At 35.9% G+C, this 19188-nt stretch overlaps 1 protein-coding gene across 2 annotated transcripts in view; it reads right to left on the reverse strand.

Moving 5' to 3' along the window:
• Dpp10 (Dipeptidyl peptidase 10) overlaps window positions 1-19188 on the reverse strand; it is a 176408-nt gene that overhangs the window by 51266 nt on the left and 105954 nt on the right. For both annotated transcript variants that reach the window (XM_071718747.1, XM_071718745.1), the window contains exons 7-9: window positions 5173-5293; window positions 4677-4909; window positions 4308-4606 (exon numbers count right to left, since the gene is read on the reverse strand). In XM_071718747.1, coding sequence (XP_071574848.1) covers window positions 4308-4606; window positions 4677-4909; window positions 5173-5293 — 653 coding nt within the window. The remainder of the gene's footprint in view (window positions 1-4307; window positions 4607-4676; window positions 4910-5172; window positions 5294-19188) is intronic.

Below are 19188 nucleotides of genomic sequence, written 5' to 3' on the forward strand. Positions count from 1 at the left end.
TTGTAAAAGAATATGAACATTTGTTTTTTGTTTGTAAAAGAATATGAACAATTGTTTTGTTTGTAAAAAAATGAACATTTATGTCTTTTGTTTGTAAAATGTTATTTTTGATCAAAGAAAACATGTCAGAAATAAGTTTTTCTTCTAAAAAATAATATTTTAATAGTGGGTAGTTCGGATATCTTGTCTGTCCTGTAAAATCCTGAACAGTGTGATAAAAAATGTATAAAATAAAATATATTTTCAACTTTTGTAACATTTCGTTACTTCTTGAATGAATAAATCTAGTTTTTGTGTGTGATCCATAGTGCCCCAGTATGGGGCACATTGGGTCATTTCTCAAAAAATGTGTTTTCATTTTTTTCTCAAAAACTAATTAATATTTATCAAATATGCTAAATAAATAACAATATAATCTCGCTCGACTAAGCAAACAGCTAAGCAATTTAAAACGGCAAAATTTCGAGCAATTAAAGGATGTTGAAAATATATTTAATAACGTCAATAAAAATATACAATCGTGTTAACGTTTCGAGCCTTACTTGGACTTCTTCAGATCCGTAAAATACTATGAATAACACATTACAAATATCTCGTGTCAATTTACATTAAAAGAATCGGAGTCGATCTTACGCCTCAATTTACATTAATCAGAGTAGATCTCACCCATGAATATGGACAGATGGTCAAAGTGAAGTCGGAGAGTACATCGTCGAATATTCGTCAGTTACATACAAAATCGGCCGTATTCCTCGTTGCATGACTCATATGTGTCCATGAAAATTTAAATCTGTCCAATCCTTCAATATATAAGAAGTACGATCGCCAAAAGTTCGAGAAATAGAATCAATATTAAAAACATGAAACCTATAAGGAAGGACATTCGCACGCATGCTAAATAAACTTTAAAATATACATTGTGCTTTAACTATTAAAAAAAAATGAGAAAAAAATCTTATATTTAAAGGTACTTTTCAGAGTTTGAATTTTTGTGGCTCATGGTGCCCCGGTCTCCCCTATATTTTAAAGATAACATAAAATAGATAAATAATATAAGTAGGGGAGGGGCGGCAGTGTGGTCTAGTGGTAGAGCGCCAGACTCGTAATCTGAAGAACCAGGTTCGAGTCCACTAGAGTTAGAGCATGTAAACATGGAATTTATTTTCCGAAAGCTGGGTCCTACGTGCAAGATAGGCTCTTGTGCGGAGCAAACTGGGCTCCGTTTTTCGGAAAGAAACGTTAAGCCGTTGGTCCAAAGGGTTAAGTGAGAGGAAAAGGGTAGTGAAGGATGAGAATTGTAACCCTAAGGGGATCGATTAAAACTTCCATTTACTCCATATAAGTAGGGGAGACCGGGGCGAAGTCTTCACCGGGGCGGAGTATGTATGGCGGGGTTGTATGAACTCGCCATTAATATTGTAAATGCTACTTATGGTGCCCATGTAACCAACGGAGTTTAGTGAGACTGTATCCCATGTTGTGATTTTCATTAAGGCAAACGTGTTTTTGGAGGTCAAAAGTGAAATTTCTTGCGCGTTGAAAATTTTTAATATTTTAAATATTTTCTCTCCGAATCTCGAGATAAATGATTCTGAAGAGTAATGCATGCAGAATCCAGTGAAGTTTTTTTATTTTCGTTGATTTCTAATATTTCATGAGCGATCAAACTTAAAATCTGTGTCCGGGGCGAAGTCGTCACCAAGCCACCGGGGCGGACTCGTCACTGTGACGACTTTATCTCGGTGGTTTTACTATATTTTTCGTTGCAAATAAGTCATTGTATTTCTTAATTGCAAGAAAATGGTACGCACGTACCATCGCAAAATGACTCCCGTCGACAAGAAGCAACTCAGGAAGGCAGTTCTTGCGGTGAAAAAAGATAAAATTAAGACAAAAGTAGCCGCAAAACAATTTGAAGTCGCGAGAACTATGTTGAACGACTGGCCGAAGAAGAATAATAATGAAATAGCACACTTGGATGACGTGGCCATATGATATCATGGAGGCTTCGGGCGAAAATCAAAGTCAAGAAAGCAGCAGTGGTCGGATTCCGACGAGGACGGATAAGATTAGGGACGATAACGAGGACGAGATTGGATAATATGTGCTGCGTGTGCTCAGAGATGACAGAGAACAGAGCATTTCGTGCGAGCGTAGGGCACATAAGTGCGTGCGCTTTTCTTGTAATTATTTTCCGCCATCGTGTTTTTAATTAATGTTACCATTTTTCTATTAAAAAATAATTAATAAAATGTATCCTATCATTTTTCATGATCGGAATTATCAATTTTCATTTAAAATTCAGTCCGAGAATGGAGTGACGACTCCGCACCGGCATATTTTGACATTTCAATTTTTGCACCTTTGTCGTTTTCACTCTATACCGGTTGAACAAAGCGACCAAAAATGTCCTGATAAATTTTGTAGCCAAGGGTTCACTCTTTACAACGGTATACCACATTTTACGAAAAAATTATTTGTTTTGTAGTTAAAAATCGGCACCGAAAAAATAGTGACGACTTCGCCCCGGTCTCCCCTAATAAGATACAATGCAATTTTTTGTTAATATAAAGTATGTTATTTATCTATTTTATGTTATCTTTAAAATATATGCGTTATATTACTACTATTGTGTTATTTCATTAAATAAATTTTTAATTTGTAATATTTTAGTACTGACTAGGGGAGACCGGGGCTAGTTGGTACACTTTTTTTAAAGATTCTTTTACACGTAACTAATAAATGGAATACAAGCCGCAAAAGAATTTTTTAATAGCCGCATGCTTAAACAACAAATTATTTCTTTAACTAAATAGTATAATTAATTTTGTTACACCAATAACAATTATAAGGCGACGACATTTGTAACAACCAGCCCTATATACGGGGTAAATTGTTACAGTACGTTGTAAAAGATCCAGTTTTCAAAGTATAATATATTTAATAAAGAGAAATAACAACATGTAACAATATGTGTTATATTACATTTACATTGTAGAGTGAAAAATTATAATATAGATATAATTTAACTGATGTTCTGTATTGACTGGTTCTGATACGTAATAAGAGACGTTAACGGTGAAATCTTACATAAGATTAAAATATCTACCGCTGTTATGCCGAGGTTATGTGTTACACCGTCGGAGTTGGTCAAAATTATAAGTAGTAACAACCTACCCCGTCACAACCTGCCCCGACCTGCCATATTTAGATATTTTGATTATTGTTTAAACAAAAAAAATGTTTTAAGACATTAGCATAACTGGAAGTTATTACGTTTAAAGTAAAAATTTTAAAGACACAGTTAGAATTATGATATGATGACCAGATTTAGAAATATAACATTTAATACATCATTGATTTATTTTACTTTTGGCTATGCAAAACTAATAATATTTTCTGTTTGTGGAAATACGCTACTCAGCCTAAAATAACTCATTGAAATATTATCGCAATGTTATTGCGGAAATACTATATATTTATGCAATATTATCTTTTGTCACTTTTACAATAATTGCCGTGTACCAACCTGCCCCATATACCAACTAGCCCCGGTCTCCCCTACTTATTTTTCATTCCTACTGTATGTATGTAGCAAGCTATAAATTACTTTGGATAACCAAATCTGTTGAGAACAGAGTGTGAAAGTATCTGTTGTAAATTTTGTCGACAGAATGTTAGCAGAAATATAACAGAATCTGGTAATAGGATATAATGGCAAATTGACTGCAGAACCTAAGCAACATCTGCCGTTTTGTAACCATTTTAATTATATATTCCTTTTAAGTGTTTACAAAATAACAGATTCTACTCGGTTTCTGTCGACAATCTGCTGTCAGATTATAATGACAGCAGATACAGTAACAGACTCTGCCGACAAAACATGAGTTGCTAATCTGCTGTCATCTGTCACCATAGGCAGTTTGTTTACTAGGATACCACTGATTCGAAATAATTACTTGATTTTATATTTTAAACTAAAAACAAAGCTAGACATCATCACAAATATGACTTTCCATAGTACAATCTAGGCAATCTTTTCTTGTTTTAAGTAATAAAAAATTTTGGAAATGTATATCTCTCTTTTACATAACACATATTTTTATTCAAATTCTTATATTGTGTATTGAACTATGACTGGTACTCTATACTTTGATTCAAAATAAATATTTTAATTAATTATAAATATATTAACAGTATTTTTATTTTTTATATAATATCTTCTTCCCATTGGAGAATATTATAACAAGTTTCACATTTTTCAAGCAAGAGAAAAACGAGATAAGAAAAATAATGTTAGCACTCACTTAAAACATTCCTCTTTTTCAACTTGTCCTTTTTGGAGATATCCTTTGCTTGACGATGTTCCTTGCTATCGGTATGAATTTCATGGTGATCATGCCATTCATTTCGATTGGTGAGACCATTTTGCCAATTTGAAGAACTAGTCCGATATTCATTTTCGTCAGCGTTTGTCATGTCGGATGAGATGGTGCACGTAAGGCATATAGCGGGACGCAAAGGCGATCCCATACGAGGAAGAGCAGAGCTCACGCAATAGAGATGTCTCTGACCCGGTCTCATAAATGGAATACCGATGAAATATCTAGTTAAAACGTAAATTATTTTACAATATTAAATCATTAAGCATTAATTTAACAGGTTTACTTGCTTACATAGTATTATTCACTTGGTCCCATACTAAAATCCTAACGACTTCAAATTTTCCATGCGTCAAAGGCACTACTTGTTTTCGGGGCACATTAGCCCAAATTATATGTTTGTAATATCCTGCCGGTCCATCTTTTACAGGACTTATTGCGATGTAACTGCTGCCGTTTATGGAAAAAAGAGGGGCTTCTGGTGGAGTATCCACCCATCCACCCTCACCCGATATTCTCTGAATTTCCTAAAATAATTAATTTATAATTTTAACAAGTATTAATTAAACGTACTTGTTTTTCATATTGAATATAGACTTATATAAAAATAAAAAATTGTCATGGCCACATTAAATTTAAAACTTAGAAAACACTGAGAAAAATATCGTATTAAGAAATAAGAACAATTAGTTAAATATAGATAGAAGTGAATACAGGAATTATGAATCGAAATACTTATATTTGATTGCGTATATATTGCCTGAAACAAAAGAAAATGGCATTTACCAACCTGACAATGCCACATTGGACTTTTGCAGATGGTAATTACTGAAAAATTCTGAGCGCGCGTCAGCCAAGTTATGCAAATTTCTGTCTGAGATACCCAGGAAGCGGTCGAGAAATAATGATCCCTGACAGAAAAAAACAGAAACGTATTTGAAAGACAATGTCAACAATGATGGATAAATGACAAGCGATGTGCATTATTGGTTTTAAAAGTTTTTAAAATAATGGACACACCCATATTGTATTTTCAAATAAGTAATTTTACGAGGATTGCAGTAACTTGATCCAATGTAATGAAAATTTTTGAAATGCAGCTTTCCGTTTGTAATAACGCTTTTCTTCCATTGTCTTCAACAAGTTTTCTTCCTAATGTCTTTGATATGGTGAAGGTTTTAGATTTGTTGTAATAAATGTTCTAAATGCCGTACTTAAAATTTCGCGCCTAAATACCCGTATTGCGGAGCAAAAAACATACAAATGGTAAATTATAATAACTTTTAATAATACTGTTGTGCTAGAAATATGTAATACTCTAGGTTTAATTGTTATGTCTAAAACAAAAGTTTTTACTTCAAACAAAGATACAATGTGATTTCACGATATGAAAAGGAGACACTTAAAGTGCTTAAGTGAAAAAATGCATTTAAAGTTTTAGATAGTTATTATTTTATAGATAATTATCGGTTTGCAGATAATTTAATAAATAATTATGTAAATAATTATTCTTTGGGCCCGTAGCTATTGGAGGATTATATGATTTTTTTAAATTTTTTTAAGAAAACTGACTCTAATAATGAACTCTTTTTGCTTTTATAATAAAGTCGTTCTTGCCTCTTTATAAAAGCAAAAAGAGTTCATTATCAGAGTCAGTTTTCTTGAAAAAATTTAAAAAAAAATCGTATAATCCTCCAATAGCTACGGGCCCAAAAAATAATTATTTACATAATTATTTATTAAATTATCTACAAACCGATAATTATCCATAAAATAATAACTATCTAAAACTTTAAATGCATTTTTTTAGAACTATATTTTTAAAATCAAAAGATTTCTCGAGGCTATTGAATGGACTTGTATTTTTCGGTAAAATATTCCCGGAAAAAAGAGATTATATATAATTATATATAAAGTAGCTGGTTACCCCCCCCCCCCCCCGGGCTTCGCCCGGGAGTCGTTTTTCTTAAAACGACTTCATTTATGTTTCAATATCCTTATTGTGGACAAACATAAGGAGTGTTCATGGATTAAACATGTCGTAACCAATCTTTTTCTACTCGGTCAATTATTTCCAGAAAAATTGGAAAAACTTCTTATACCGGTTTTAATTATATACTTTATGGCACTCCCCGGGAAATTCTATGTATAGGTATATACTCCTGTTTTATATACAATTCTTTAAGATTCGGTCAATTATTTCCCGAAAAATTGAAAAAATTTTGGATACCGGTTCCAAAAAAGATCGGTAACGAAAAACTATACAATGTATAGCACTCCCCGGGAAATTCTATATATATACACACCTGTTTTATATACAATTCTTTAAGATTCGGTCAATTATTTCCCGAAAATTTGGAAAAATTTCTGATACTGGTTTCCTAAAAGATCGGTAACGAAAAATTATACACTTTATGGCACTCCCCAGGAAATTCTACTCTGTTTTATATACAATTTTTTAAAATTTGGTCAAATATTTCCCGAAAAATTGGAAAAATTTCGGATACCAATTCCCAAAAAGATTGGTAACGAAAAATTATACACTCTATAACACTCTCCGGGAAATTCTACCCCTATTTTATATACTTTTGGTAAAAATTCGGTCGAATAGTTTAAGAATGTATAAAGAACATACATACACACAGACATTCTATTTTATATATATAAGACTAGCTGGTTACCCGGGCTTCGCCCGGGAGTCGTTTTTCTTCAAACGACTGCATTTGTATTTCAATATCCTTAATCGAAAAAAATTCCTTTATCAGGCAATGGCTTATCAGGCAATTGCAAAGAATCCTTTATATTCATTTTTATTTAAATTTTATTATATATATATATATATATATATATAGATTAAATTATAATATTTAAAATTGCACAATATATTTATTATTCAATATAATTATTATTAATATTAATTAAAGAAATATCGAAATTTAAGATAACCCATGTTTTTTTATGATTTTAACACAATACCGCCAGCATTTGCGTAATCCGATGTGCACCACGGGGAAGTTGCAACGAAATTCACGCGAGACAAAACGTCAATTCGTAACGGTATTCACTGAATACTATTTCTTATTTGAATTTAATTTCAATCTGAAATCGAACTTTCGCAACAGGCATTACAAAAAATATTGTAAATATGTGGTATTTGCGGAAGAAGACAACGTTTTATATACAATTCTTTAAGATTCGGTCATTTATTTCCCGAAAAATTGAAAAAATTTCAGATACCGGTTCCCAAAAAGATCGGTAACGAAAAACTATACACTCTATAACACTCCCCGAAAAATTCTACACCTATTTTATACTCTCATACATACAGACGTCAAGTACTTCCAATAATAAAACATTTTTTAAAACAGAAATCGGTAACAAAAAATTATACACTTTATAGCACTCCCCGGGAAATTCTACCCCTGTTTCATATACAATTCTTTGAGATTCGGTAAATTAATTCCCGAAAAATTGGAAAAATTTCGGTACCGGTTTCCAAAAAGATCGGTAACGATAAATTATACACTTTATGACACTCCCCGGGAAATTCTACCCCTGTTTCATATACAATTCTTTGAAATTCGGTCAATTATTTCCCGAAAAATTGGAAAAATTCCGGATACCGGTTCCCAAAAAGATTGGTAACAAAAAACGTATACACTCTATAACACTCTCCGGAAAATTCTACCCCTATTTTATATACTTTTGGTAAAAATTCGGTCGAATAGTTTAAGAGTGTATAAAGAACATACATACATACAATGACATACATACATACATACTGTCACGACTTTTTCACTCCCGGAGCGGTCCGGGGCGTGTGCCGGATCAAAAGGGGAAAGGAGAGCAGGATGGTAGGCCTCTCCGGTGATTCTCTCGCACCTCCGACACTCCATGAAACAATTTTAATGTTGGGCGCCAGACGCGTAAATTCGCGTCCACGAAATCGCGAGAAACCAAAACGAGACGCAAAACGAAATAAGTCGGTGTGCGAGGAAATGGCTAGCTCGACCTAATAGCAGGGCGGGGTTGATGAAGGGCAGCGCGATACTCGGCGGGGTGACATGTGAATTACCAACTCAGTCAGTTAACAAATAAAGAGCAACATTTATTCTGAGGTATCGCTCAGGCAAAATTATAAGTGCCAATTCGGCTTCCATTACTCAATCATGGAGCTCAAACAAATAACTGATAATGCGGGCGTCACGGTGTAGGCAACAAAAATAATGGTAACGCGGACGCCAGAAATGAATAGCAATAGAAAGTCAAACTTACAACTAACATACATTATCGGCAAAAGGCACAGCCGAATGCACAAGAATTGGCGTGAACACGAAATAGTAGAATCAATAGGAAGAAAAGTGAACGTGAAAGATCGCGAAATAATGGTATATCACGCCCGGAGCGCGTGAACGCCACGGTCCAAACCCGTACAGGGATTCTGTCGCCAAACAATCTTAATCTAACGCAAGTAATAATCTTAATCTAACGCAGGGAAATATCTTAAACTAACGCAGAGGACGAACGTGACGCGAGTAACGTCCCAACGCAAGAGGGAACGAACGCAAGATGTGATATCGCCGAGGATATCCTAACGCGAAGAATAAGGCGCCGAGGCGCTCGACGTAACGCGAAACACGATTCTAACGCGAGGAAATATGCGGAATTACCGCAAGCAATACTATAACTAACGCAAAATTACCGATTTACCCTAACGCAGGAAACTGAGGTTAACGCAAGTGATTCCGATCGAACGCAACACCCGCGATCGTCAGCGATCGTCCAACGCGAAAAAGGATGCACCGAGACACTCGGCATCACGCGAAATACTCGAATTAACGCGAGAAAATTACGGAATTATCGCGAGTAATAACGAGACGCCAGATTAGGTCGACGCGAATGGTATCTTAAGACAAGCAACATCCTAACGCGAATAATATCTCAACGCAGCCGATATCGCGAGGATAATCTAAGTGTCCGGACGCGAATCGCAAGTACGCCATCAAACCAACGCGAATAACCGTCTAATGCAATTAATATCGCGTGCGGAATCTAAGATTCGACCGGGCGAAATACTACGCACAACGAGACACGCGGTCGTGAACGCGAAGGGCGCGAGAAATGGCGTACTCGCGATATCGAACGTCGTCATTGACGCGCCTACCGCGACCTCCAGGAGTTCGTACATTCCGATCGCGATCCCACGGCCACGAGACCATTCCGGTGCCCCTCGCTCTCGCTATCGATCGTTAAATACGCCTTGTCGGCGAATACGCTAATTATCGCGAATATTCCCGAGCGAGAGCGCGACCCGGGGAGCGGTGTCGGGGCTTTACATGCTGAATATTACCGAGGCAACCTCACCGTTCTTCTGCTCTCCCTCGAAAGCTTCTCGCCGTCGCCCAAGGGTCGGGAGAATCGCCAAGAGAATCGTCCCGATATTCGCCAAGAAAATCAACTGTATTTCGCGACTGACTATTTCACGCGTGTTTCGGCTGTCGAGGACGATCCAGGAGTGCTCCCGAAATTTTCGCTCGATGGCGGAATCGATTGCGCGCCCCACCCCGGGCGTACGCAGCCGCTCGACGTTAACACGCGGACCAATTAGGGGCGAGCCCGCAAGCTCGCGACGTATCCTTCCGCAGGGCCGACAATTCTGGCTCCCGCAGGGCGCTTAAGATTTCCTCGCGCGTATGACGATTTCGCCGGGATCCTTCCCGGTAGCGGACGAGACGCAAATGTCCCCGGGTTTTTGGTTTCGGTCCGGGAGTGGTGGCCAGCCACCCCGGAGTCCTTTTTGCAGGTGAGGAGGGCAGGCGAAGTTCATTCCGCCCCGGCATCCCGGGGCCCTGCCTCTACGGGTCCGTCCTTCGCCGTATCATGCGCCACGCGCGTGTCCTTCCGCGCTCCCTTGCGCCCGCCGGCCAGCGAGTCTCGCCGCGGTCCGCTCGCGTCGATCGATATCCTGGCTCGATTCCTCTCGGTCGACTCAATCCGCATTTTACGGTCCGCTGCATCTCCTCAGGAACTCCAGTCTCAGCTCGGTGAGGCGCCACGTATCAATACAAAATAACAAAAAAAAGGATCAAAATACGGAAACGCAATTATAATTATGCCCCTGGAGATCTCTCGCTCTGACTCTGTGAACCGTCCTCGGGCGCGAAACGAATAATTATTATCGAAAACCCGCGCCTTGTGACGGCGGCGGGGCGCTGCCACGATGCAGCGAAACTGCAACGTCACAATACATACACACATACATACATACATACATACATACAGACATTCTATTTTATATATATAGATTTATATATATAGATAGATATATATGATTATATATAATGCAATTATATATGAATTTTGTCTCTATATGATCATATATAATTATATATAATCATATATAATTATATATGAACATATATACTGAGATTATATATATGTAAATATATATAATCATATATAATCATATGTAGTCAATATATATTGAAAAAGAACTGTCCGGGAAGAAAAACCTCTTATTTGTTCATATTAGTTTATATTAGTTTATATTAGTATATATATGATTATATATGATCATATAAGAAATGGAAAATATAATCTTAAACACTATTATATGGCCATATATCAGAGTATATAATTATATATGGTCATATATGATTATATACCCGGGAAAAAATACCTCTTATTTGTTCATATTAGAAGATATATAATTATACTAGCTTGATACATCCGTGCTTCACTACGGTATGCAAAAGATTCTATAATTCACCTCTGTATTTAAATTTGCCCCTTTAGGGGTTGATTAGGGCAAAATCTTGAATTATGTTTTTAAGCATTTGTATGGGTAACCTTTGTAAGCAAAAACCAAGTTGATATCTCATCGGGCCTAAGAGATATTGAGGAATCCGTGAAAACACGTTTTACCCCCCGGGAAAAAAAATCTTTTATAATGTCTTATATGCTCATATAAGAAGCGATCTTATATATTCATATATGAATTTTGGCCTGATAAGATCTTATATGGTCATATATGATTATATAAGATTATGTAAGGACATATAAAAAATATCTATTGTAATGTCTTATATGTTCATATAAGACATTATATGTTCATATAAGAAGCGATCTTATATGCTCATATATGAATTTTGGCCTGATAAGAGCTCATATGGTTATATATGATTATATAAGATTATACATATAAGGACATATATATATTTAAATAAGTTTTAGAAATTTGTTATTTTCAAATATTATTTTTTAAGTATGCCACTTTATTATAAGAGTGGACTCCACGATACAACTAATACAAAAATTGTGCCGCTCCATAGCGCGAGACAGTGTCGTGTCTTTTGATACCGTTCTTATAACACTGTTTGTCAAATTTTAAATAAGAGAAACAGATCCCATCGAATGCCATCTATCGGATACTTTGAGATACAATATTGTGATCTGATCATATATAATCTTACATGACCATATAAGTTCATATATGATTATATTATTTTCAGTAGTTTAAAATTTAAATTATAAAGTATGTTTATTTATTTATAAAAACTATAATATATATTATATAACAGTTTCATTCACGAATTATTACAGGTAAAATTTCACTGCTTACGAAAATATTTAATAAAAATTAATGTCAATTAAAAAAAATTAAGTGTTTTATGCAAAATTAGAAAAAAAAAGGAAAATTTAAAATAACATAAGCAATGAGAAGTACCGTTTTTGGTCAAAGCGGATCTTGGTGCTTAATAATATTTCACAATATTAATTATTATTAAATACATTTTTTAGTTTTTTAAACTGCGTGCCAATATGGACTTTGTCGGACTTAAAACGCAATAATTGTGTAAATTAAAACTAAAAATAATATCGTATATTAATTTGATTGTCAAGTAAAATAATATACTAGAAGAATATTTATAACAGTTATGCAAACTTATGGATAGATCCGAGTATATAAGGGAGACCGGGGCTAGACCGTTAGTTTTTTTTCGGTGCCGATTTTTAACAACAAAATAAATAATTGTAGTTAAATGTGGTATACCACTGTAAAGAGTGAACCTTTAGCTACAAAATTTATACAGGAAATTTTTATCTACGTCGCTTTGTTTAACCGGTATAGAGCAAAAACGACAACGGTGCAAAAATTGAAATCTCAAAAATGCCGGGGTTGAACCGCCACCCCCTCGGGGTTAATCCGTTACACTTCATTTTCAATACATATACGTACATCTAATCCTGAAAAATGATAGGATACATTTTAATAATTGTTTTTTAAGAGAAAAATATAAAAATTCATTACAAATTTTTATGCGAAACATTATTAAAAAATAATTGTTTTACCTATTCCATAAAACAATTTAGGCACGTGAATACAGAGGTTAACCAAATCGTAAACTCCCCAACGGCACATCACATTGTCAACGCGGGCAACCACGGGGAACACCCGTGACGGCGTTCCGGTGCCATAGGATCAGCGCGGACCCTCGAGCAACCTAACCAAGCCGCGTTTCTCGCGGGTGAGCGATAAATAGCGACAGGGGGGTTAGAAAAGCTCGCGGTGGAGCGCGACCATTTTACCGACTCGACGGCGTCCTCGCGCCGATTCCTCGACGCGCCGACGACGACGACGACGACGGCCACGACCACCACCACGACGACGACGACGACAACGATGACCACCACGACGACGACGACGACGACGACCACCACCACCGACACCACCACCACTACAACGGCGGCGACAATGACGCCGAGACGATGCGGCGAACGCTGGACGATGCGGTTGCACGCGCGACTGTCACTGACACAACGACCAACAACGACGATCTACCGCGCGCGCGGCATGTCAACTCTCGCGCGGAAATCGCGGGATCTCAGAGCCGTGCCGTGTCTCGCCGTACCTCGCCGACGTGCCGTGAGCGCGAGCGATCTCGAAAACAACGGTCCGCCATCTTTTCGGTCGGCCAAAACACCCGTTTTGCGACGATACGTGCGTACCATTTCCCTCCTACACAAACTGACACTGACGCACGTGCAAGGGAAGACAGAATCACGCCGCTCGAGGGAAACCTAACCTGAAATCGCCGTGAGCTGAAGTCGTGCGCCCGGCGCGCCACAGTGACGAGACTAGCGGACCAGCCCCGGGTGCTTACTAGCGGATAAGCCCCAAACATAAGTTTCAGGTTTGATCGCCCACGAAATATTAGACATTAACGATAATGAAAAAACTACACTGGTTTTCAGCCTATTTTTTTCTGCATAATTATTAGTAGATATTTATTAATTTGGCTTCCTCATAGAGGAAGCAATGTGCAGGTTTCTACTTGCACACTTAAAAACTATAAGGAAGCAATGTGCAAGTTTCTACTTGCTCACTTAAACAAGTTTCTACTTGCACACTTAAAAACTATGAGAAAGCAATGTACAAGTTTCCACTTGCACACTTAAAAACTATGAGGAAGCAATGTACAAGTTTCTACTTACACACTTAAAAACTATAAGGAAGCAATGTACAAGTTTCTACTTGCACATTTAAAAACTATGAGGAAGCAATGTGCAAGTTTCTACTTGCACACTTAAAAACTATGAGGAAGCAATGTGCAAGTTTTTACTTGCACACTTTTTTTATGGATAGAGTATCATTAAAGGTAGATTGGTGTTGAATTTGGCAATGATCGGTGAAGGAGTTACCCATTTTTGCCTAAAAAGTGTACAAGTCATACATGTAATCTTATATATAAGGTATCATTAAAGGGAGGTTGTTTTGAATTTGGCGAAGATTGGTGAAAGGGTTACCGATTTCTGCTTAAAAAATGTATAGGGTAGACCGAGGCAAGGAAAAAACCTTTTTACCGATTATCGCCAAATTCAATACATGTAACTTTTTGAGCAGAAATCGGTAACTCCTTCACTGATCATCGCCAAATTCAATACCTTCCTTAAATAATATTCTATCCATCAAATAACTTACACATTTTTTAAGCAAAAATTGATAACCCTTTTACCGACCCTCGCAAAATTCAAAACATCTTTAATTTAATAATACTCTATGTAAAATTACATGTACATCTTATACACTTTTTAAGCAGAAATCGGTAATCCCTTCACCGATCCTCAAAAAATTCAAAATTTTATAAAGAAAGAACCCTTTTACCGATTATTAGATATACCGATAATCAACCAATATTATATATGAAATAGGGGTAGAAAAGACTGAAGAATATAATAAAATTAGAAATAGCCCCATATTTCAAAATTTGCAAAAGAACCCCTTTACCGATCATCGCCAAATTCAATACCAACCTTCTTTAAATGATACTCTATCAATTAAAAAAAAATTTAGCCCGATATCTCAATATTTGCGAAAGTTAGAGCAACCACGGACATTTCTAAAAAAATTCAAAATTTTTTTAAAAAAGACTACCCTTACCGATCATCGCCAAATTCAATACCAACCTTCCTTGAATGATACGCTATCGATTAAAAAAAAAAAACAGCCCAATATCTCAATATTTGCGGAAGTTAGAACAACCACGGACATTTCTAAAAAAATTCAAAATTTTTTTTAAAAAGAACCCCTTTACCAATCATCGCCAAATTCAATACCAACCTTTCTTGAATGATACTCTATCGATTAAAAAAGAAAAAACAGCCCGATATCTCAATATTTGCGGAAGTTAGAGCAACCACGGACATCATGCAATCGTAAAGATTTGGTAAGTTTAGCTGTTTTTAAACAGAAATCGGTAACCCCTTTATTATTAGCAATTTTTATTAATTCTATTATATCCTTTAGTTTTTTCTACCCCTATTTCATATATAATTCGTTAAGATTTGGTTGATTAGTTCTGAAGTTATAAAAATTTCGGTAAACTTGGTTATTCTTTTTAACAGAAATCGGTGTAACCCCTTTATTATTAACAATTTTTATTAATTCTATTATATTCTTCAGTCTTTTCTACGCCTATTTCATATATAATTCATTAAGATTTGGTTGATCAGTTCTGGAGTTATAGAAATTTCTGTAAATTTGGCACAGACATACATACACACATACCGACATTTTTTTTAATGCAATATTTCGACGTTTTAAAACACTCTGAACATATTGACATTAAAAACTCAAAAAACAATCTTTTCTTTGGTTTCTTCTACCCCTATTTTATATATAATTCTTTTAAATTTTGTTGATTAGAGCCAACTTTATACGCAATCAAAGGTTCATATACGAATTTACGAAAACTACACTGGATTCGTGTTCAGCATGCATTACTCTTTATAATCACGTACCTCGAGATTTGGAGAGCAAATATTATTGCAGATATTACAATATTTCCACGCGCAGAAAATTTCACTTTCACCTTCCAAAAACACGTTTACCCTCGTAAAAATCATAACACGGCAGGTAACCTGCCGAAACTCCGTTGGTCACATGGGTACCATAAGCAGCGTTTACAATGTTAATAGCGAGTTCGCACAATATACAGGTTCCGAGATATTTGATTTAGCGGATTTACCCCGGTAGCGGTCTAGCCCCGGTCTCCCCTATTCATATATGATTATCTTTAACCTTATAAATATACTTTTACATGATCAGACATGATAATATATAAGCATATAAGACCATATATGGCTCTATAAGGTTATACTTAAAGAGGTTTTATGGAATATATAATCATATATTTTCATATAGGGGAAACCGGGGCTATCTGTCTTGCTATCTCAAGTTTTAAGAGACATATGTCTCTACCATTGTAACAAGTAGTTGAAAAATGCCTTACGTAAGATATTTAAATGTTGTCTGTTTTCTTGCGATGCCTCTCGCAGACGCTATATACGTTAAAAGAAGAGCGAAAACAATTATTCACATTTTTCGACGGTCGAAAAATTTGCTGTGCGACAGTAGTTTAACTCAAATTAAAGTAAGCAATTCATAATATTATCAATTAATATATAGTTATCAAGTGTGAAAAGCGTCAAATCTTAATTCCGCATTATCTAAAATTGGCAACATGTTAAAGACTGAAAAACGTGGTCGGGGCTATCTGTCCTATTTTTGATGGTGCAATGTGTCCACATTTCAATGACGAATTGTTCTTTTATAAATAGATAATGGTGCGTAACTACAAAAGAAAGACTTTTCTTAAGACGGATAAGGTAGACATTTCCAATAAAATTATATTTAGAGCGATTAAAATCGATTAAAATTGAGCGAGAATCTTTTCGTAAAAACAGCGTTAAACTTTGGAATAAATGTTCGGGCTCTCACTCGCTACTGTAAAAAAGTGACCTACGAGCAACTACTTGATCCTGCGATTCAAGAATCGTCACCAAATTTTTGTTTTAAAAATACACGTCAAGTTAAATATATGAGTTTGTCTTAAATTATTGAGTATTTTCTATTTCAAACGCTGCCGAGGAAGATAAGGTAAAGGCCCTAAATAAAAAAAAAGATCAAAGAATTGAGGGGACAAAAGAAACTCATCACATTGCGTTATTCTTTGACAGATGTACCGCCCCAGTCAAACTCCCCGCCTGGCAGTGTCCTCGAATCGGATCACGCGGGAGTATTAACGGCGATCGGCCGCGAGGCCTCACGCCATCCACTCTGACACGCTTGGCTCTAGAACACCGTGACCGCCGGGGCACGAAGCCCTCGGGCCACGCGCTCCGCCTAACCGAGTAAGTAAGGAAACAATGAAACTACAGCACTTTTGCAACGGACTCAAAATCAGTTTGATGCCACCGTATATAAAGAAAAGTCAGCTTTACGCAGGAAACTTGTCAAAAAATCTATACAAAGTGCCTACTACTTCTCTGACTCTAACGACTAGGCAGTTTTTTCAATATTATATATTAATAATGAATAATATTATAAATAAGTATAGAAATTAATATATATAATGTGTTTTTTATTATGTGGACAGATAGCCCCGCATATGGAGCTATCTGTCTACGCTTGACTTGTCCACTTAAGAAATTCGCCTCTTTAAAATGTTAAAAGATCAACGATTCTAATTGTGTTTTTTTTTAATAGCAAGGTTGAAAGGTTATACCATTAAAATTTTAGCCAAATATCTTTATTAGTTTTTTAGTAAACTTGAAAAAAGCGTAAAGTGTGGACACATAGCCCCGTCTCCCCTATAGCCATATAATATTGTTCAAGATTATATTTCCATTTCTTATATGACCATATATAATTATATATCTACTAATATGAACAAATAAGAGGTATTTTTTTCCGGGTATATAATCATATATGCCTATATATGGCCATATATAATTATATACTCTCATACATAGCCATATAATAATACTGTTTAAGATTATATTTTCCATTTCTTATGTGATCATATATAATCATATATCTACTAATATAAACTAATACGAACTAATATGAACAAATAAGAGGTTTTTTTCCCGGGCCCTTTTCACCACGTTAGGGGTCGAATTTCTAAAAATTCTTTTTTAGTGGGTGCTTACATCATGAAAAGAATATACTCCCCGAATTTCATGTTTCTAGGTTTAAGAGTTTGGGTTGGGCGTTGATGAGTCAGTCGGAAAATTCGATTATATATATACATATATAGAGATATATATGGTCATATAAGAAATGGAAATATAATCTTGAACAATATTATATGGCTATGTATGAAAATATATGATTATATATTCCATAAACCCTCTATAAGTATAACCTTATATAGCCATATATGGTCTTATATGCTTGTATATTATCATGTCTGATCATGTAAAAGTATATTTATAAGGTTAAAGATAATTATATAATTGGGTGTACAACTTAGTTCGGTCCGTTTTCAAAAGATGGCTCTAGGTGCTATAAATGGTTGACGGCGACAGCTGATTTTTGCTGTATCGTGAAGTGTTAACATCTGTCAACTAAATATTGACAAGCCTTTGAGTTTTGCACAACAAGTTTAATTTTTACTGCGTTGAAAATGTCGAGTTTCGTTCCAAATAAGCACCATTTGCGGGAAGTTTTGATTTTCTGTTTCAATTGGAAGAAAAGTGCAGCTGAAGCGCATCGAATGCTTGTGGAAGTGTATGGTAAATCTGCACCATCGGATAAATCTTGCAGAGAATGGTTTCGACGATTTAAAAGTGGTGATTTTAGTGTTGAAGACAAAGAGCGTTCGGGTCAACCGAAAAAGTTTGAAGATAAAGAATTAAAAACATTACTCGATCAAGATTCGTGTCAAACGCAAGAAGAGCTCGCAAAAACATTGGAAGTTACTCAACAAGCTATTTCGAAACGACTCAAAGCCGCGGGATACATCCAAAAGCAAGGAAATTGGGTCCCATATGAATTGAAACCGAGAGATATCGAACGACGATTTTGCATGTCCGAAATGTTGCTTGAACGGTACAAAAAGAAGTCTTTTCTGCATCGAATCATTACCGGGGACGAAAAATGGATTCACTACGACAACCCAAAACGCAAAAAATCGTATGTAAAGCCCGGCCAACCGGGAACATCAACGCCGAAGCCGAATATCCATGGTGCCAAGGTAATGCTCTGTATTTGGTGGGATCAGAAGGGTGTGATCCACTATGAGCTGCTAAAACCTGGTCAAACCATCACGGGAGACTTCTACAGGCAACAATTGATCCGTTTAAAGCGAGCTATAGCCGAAAAACGTCCAGAATATGTGACCAGACACGAATCCATAATCTTTCACCATGACAACGCTCGGCCTCATGTTGCTGTTCCGGTTAAAAACTATTTGGAAAATATCGGATAAGAAGTTCTGGCTCACCCGCCTTATAGCCCAGA

Source organism: Temnothorax nylanderi, unplaced genomic scaffold (genome assembly GCF_030848795.1).
Source record: "Temnothorax nylanderi isolate EJ_2023f unplaced genomic scaffold, tnyl_v1.0 TNYL_tig0267_pilon, whole genome shotgun sequence".
NCBI classification, from domain to species: Eukaryota; Metazoa; Arthropoda; class Insecta; order Hymenoptera; family Formicidae; genus Temnothorax; species Temnothorax nylanderi.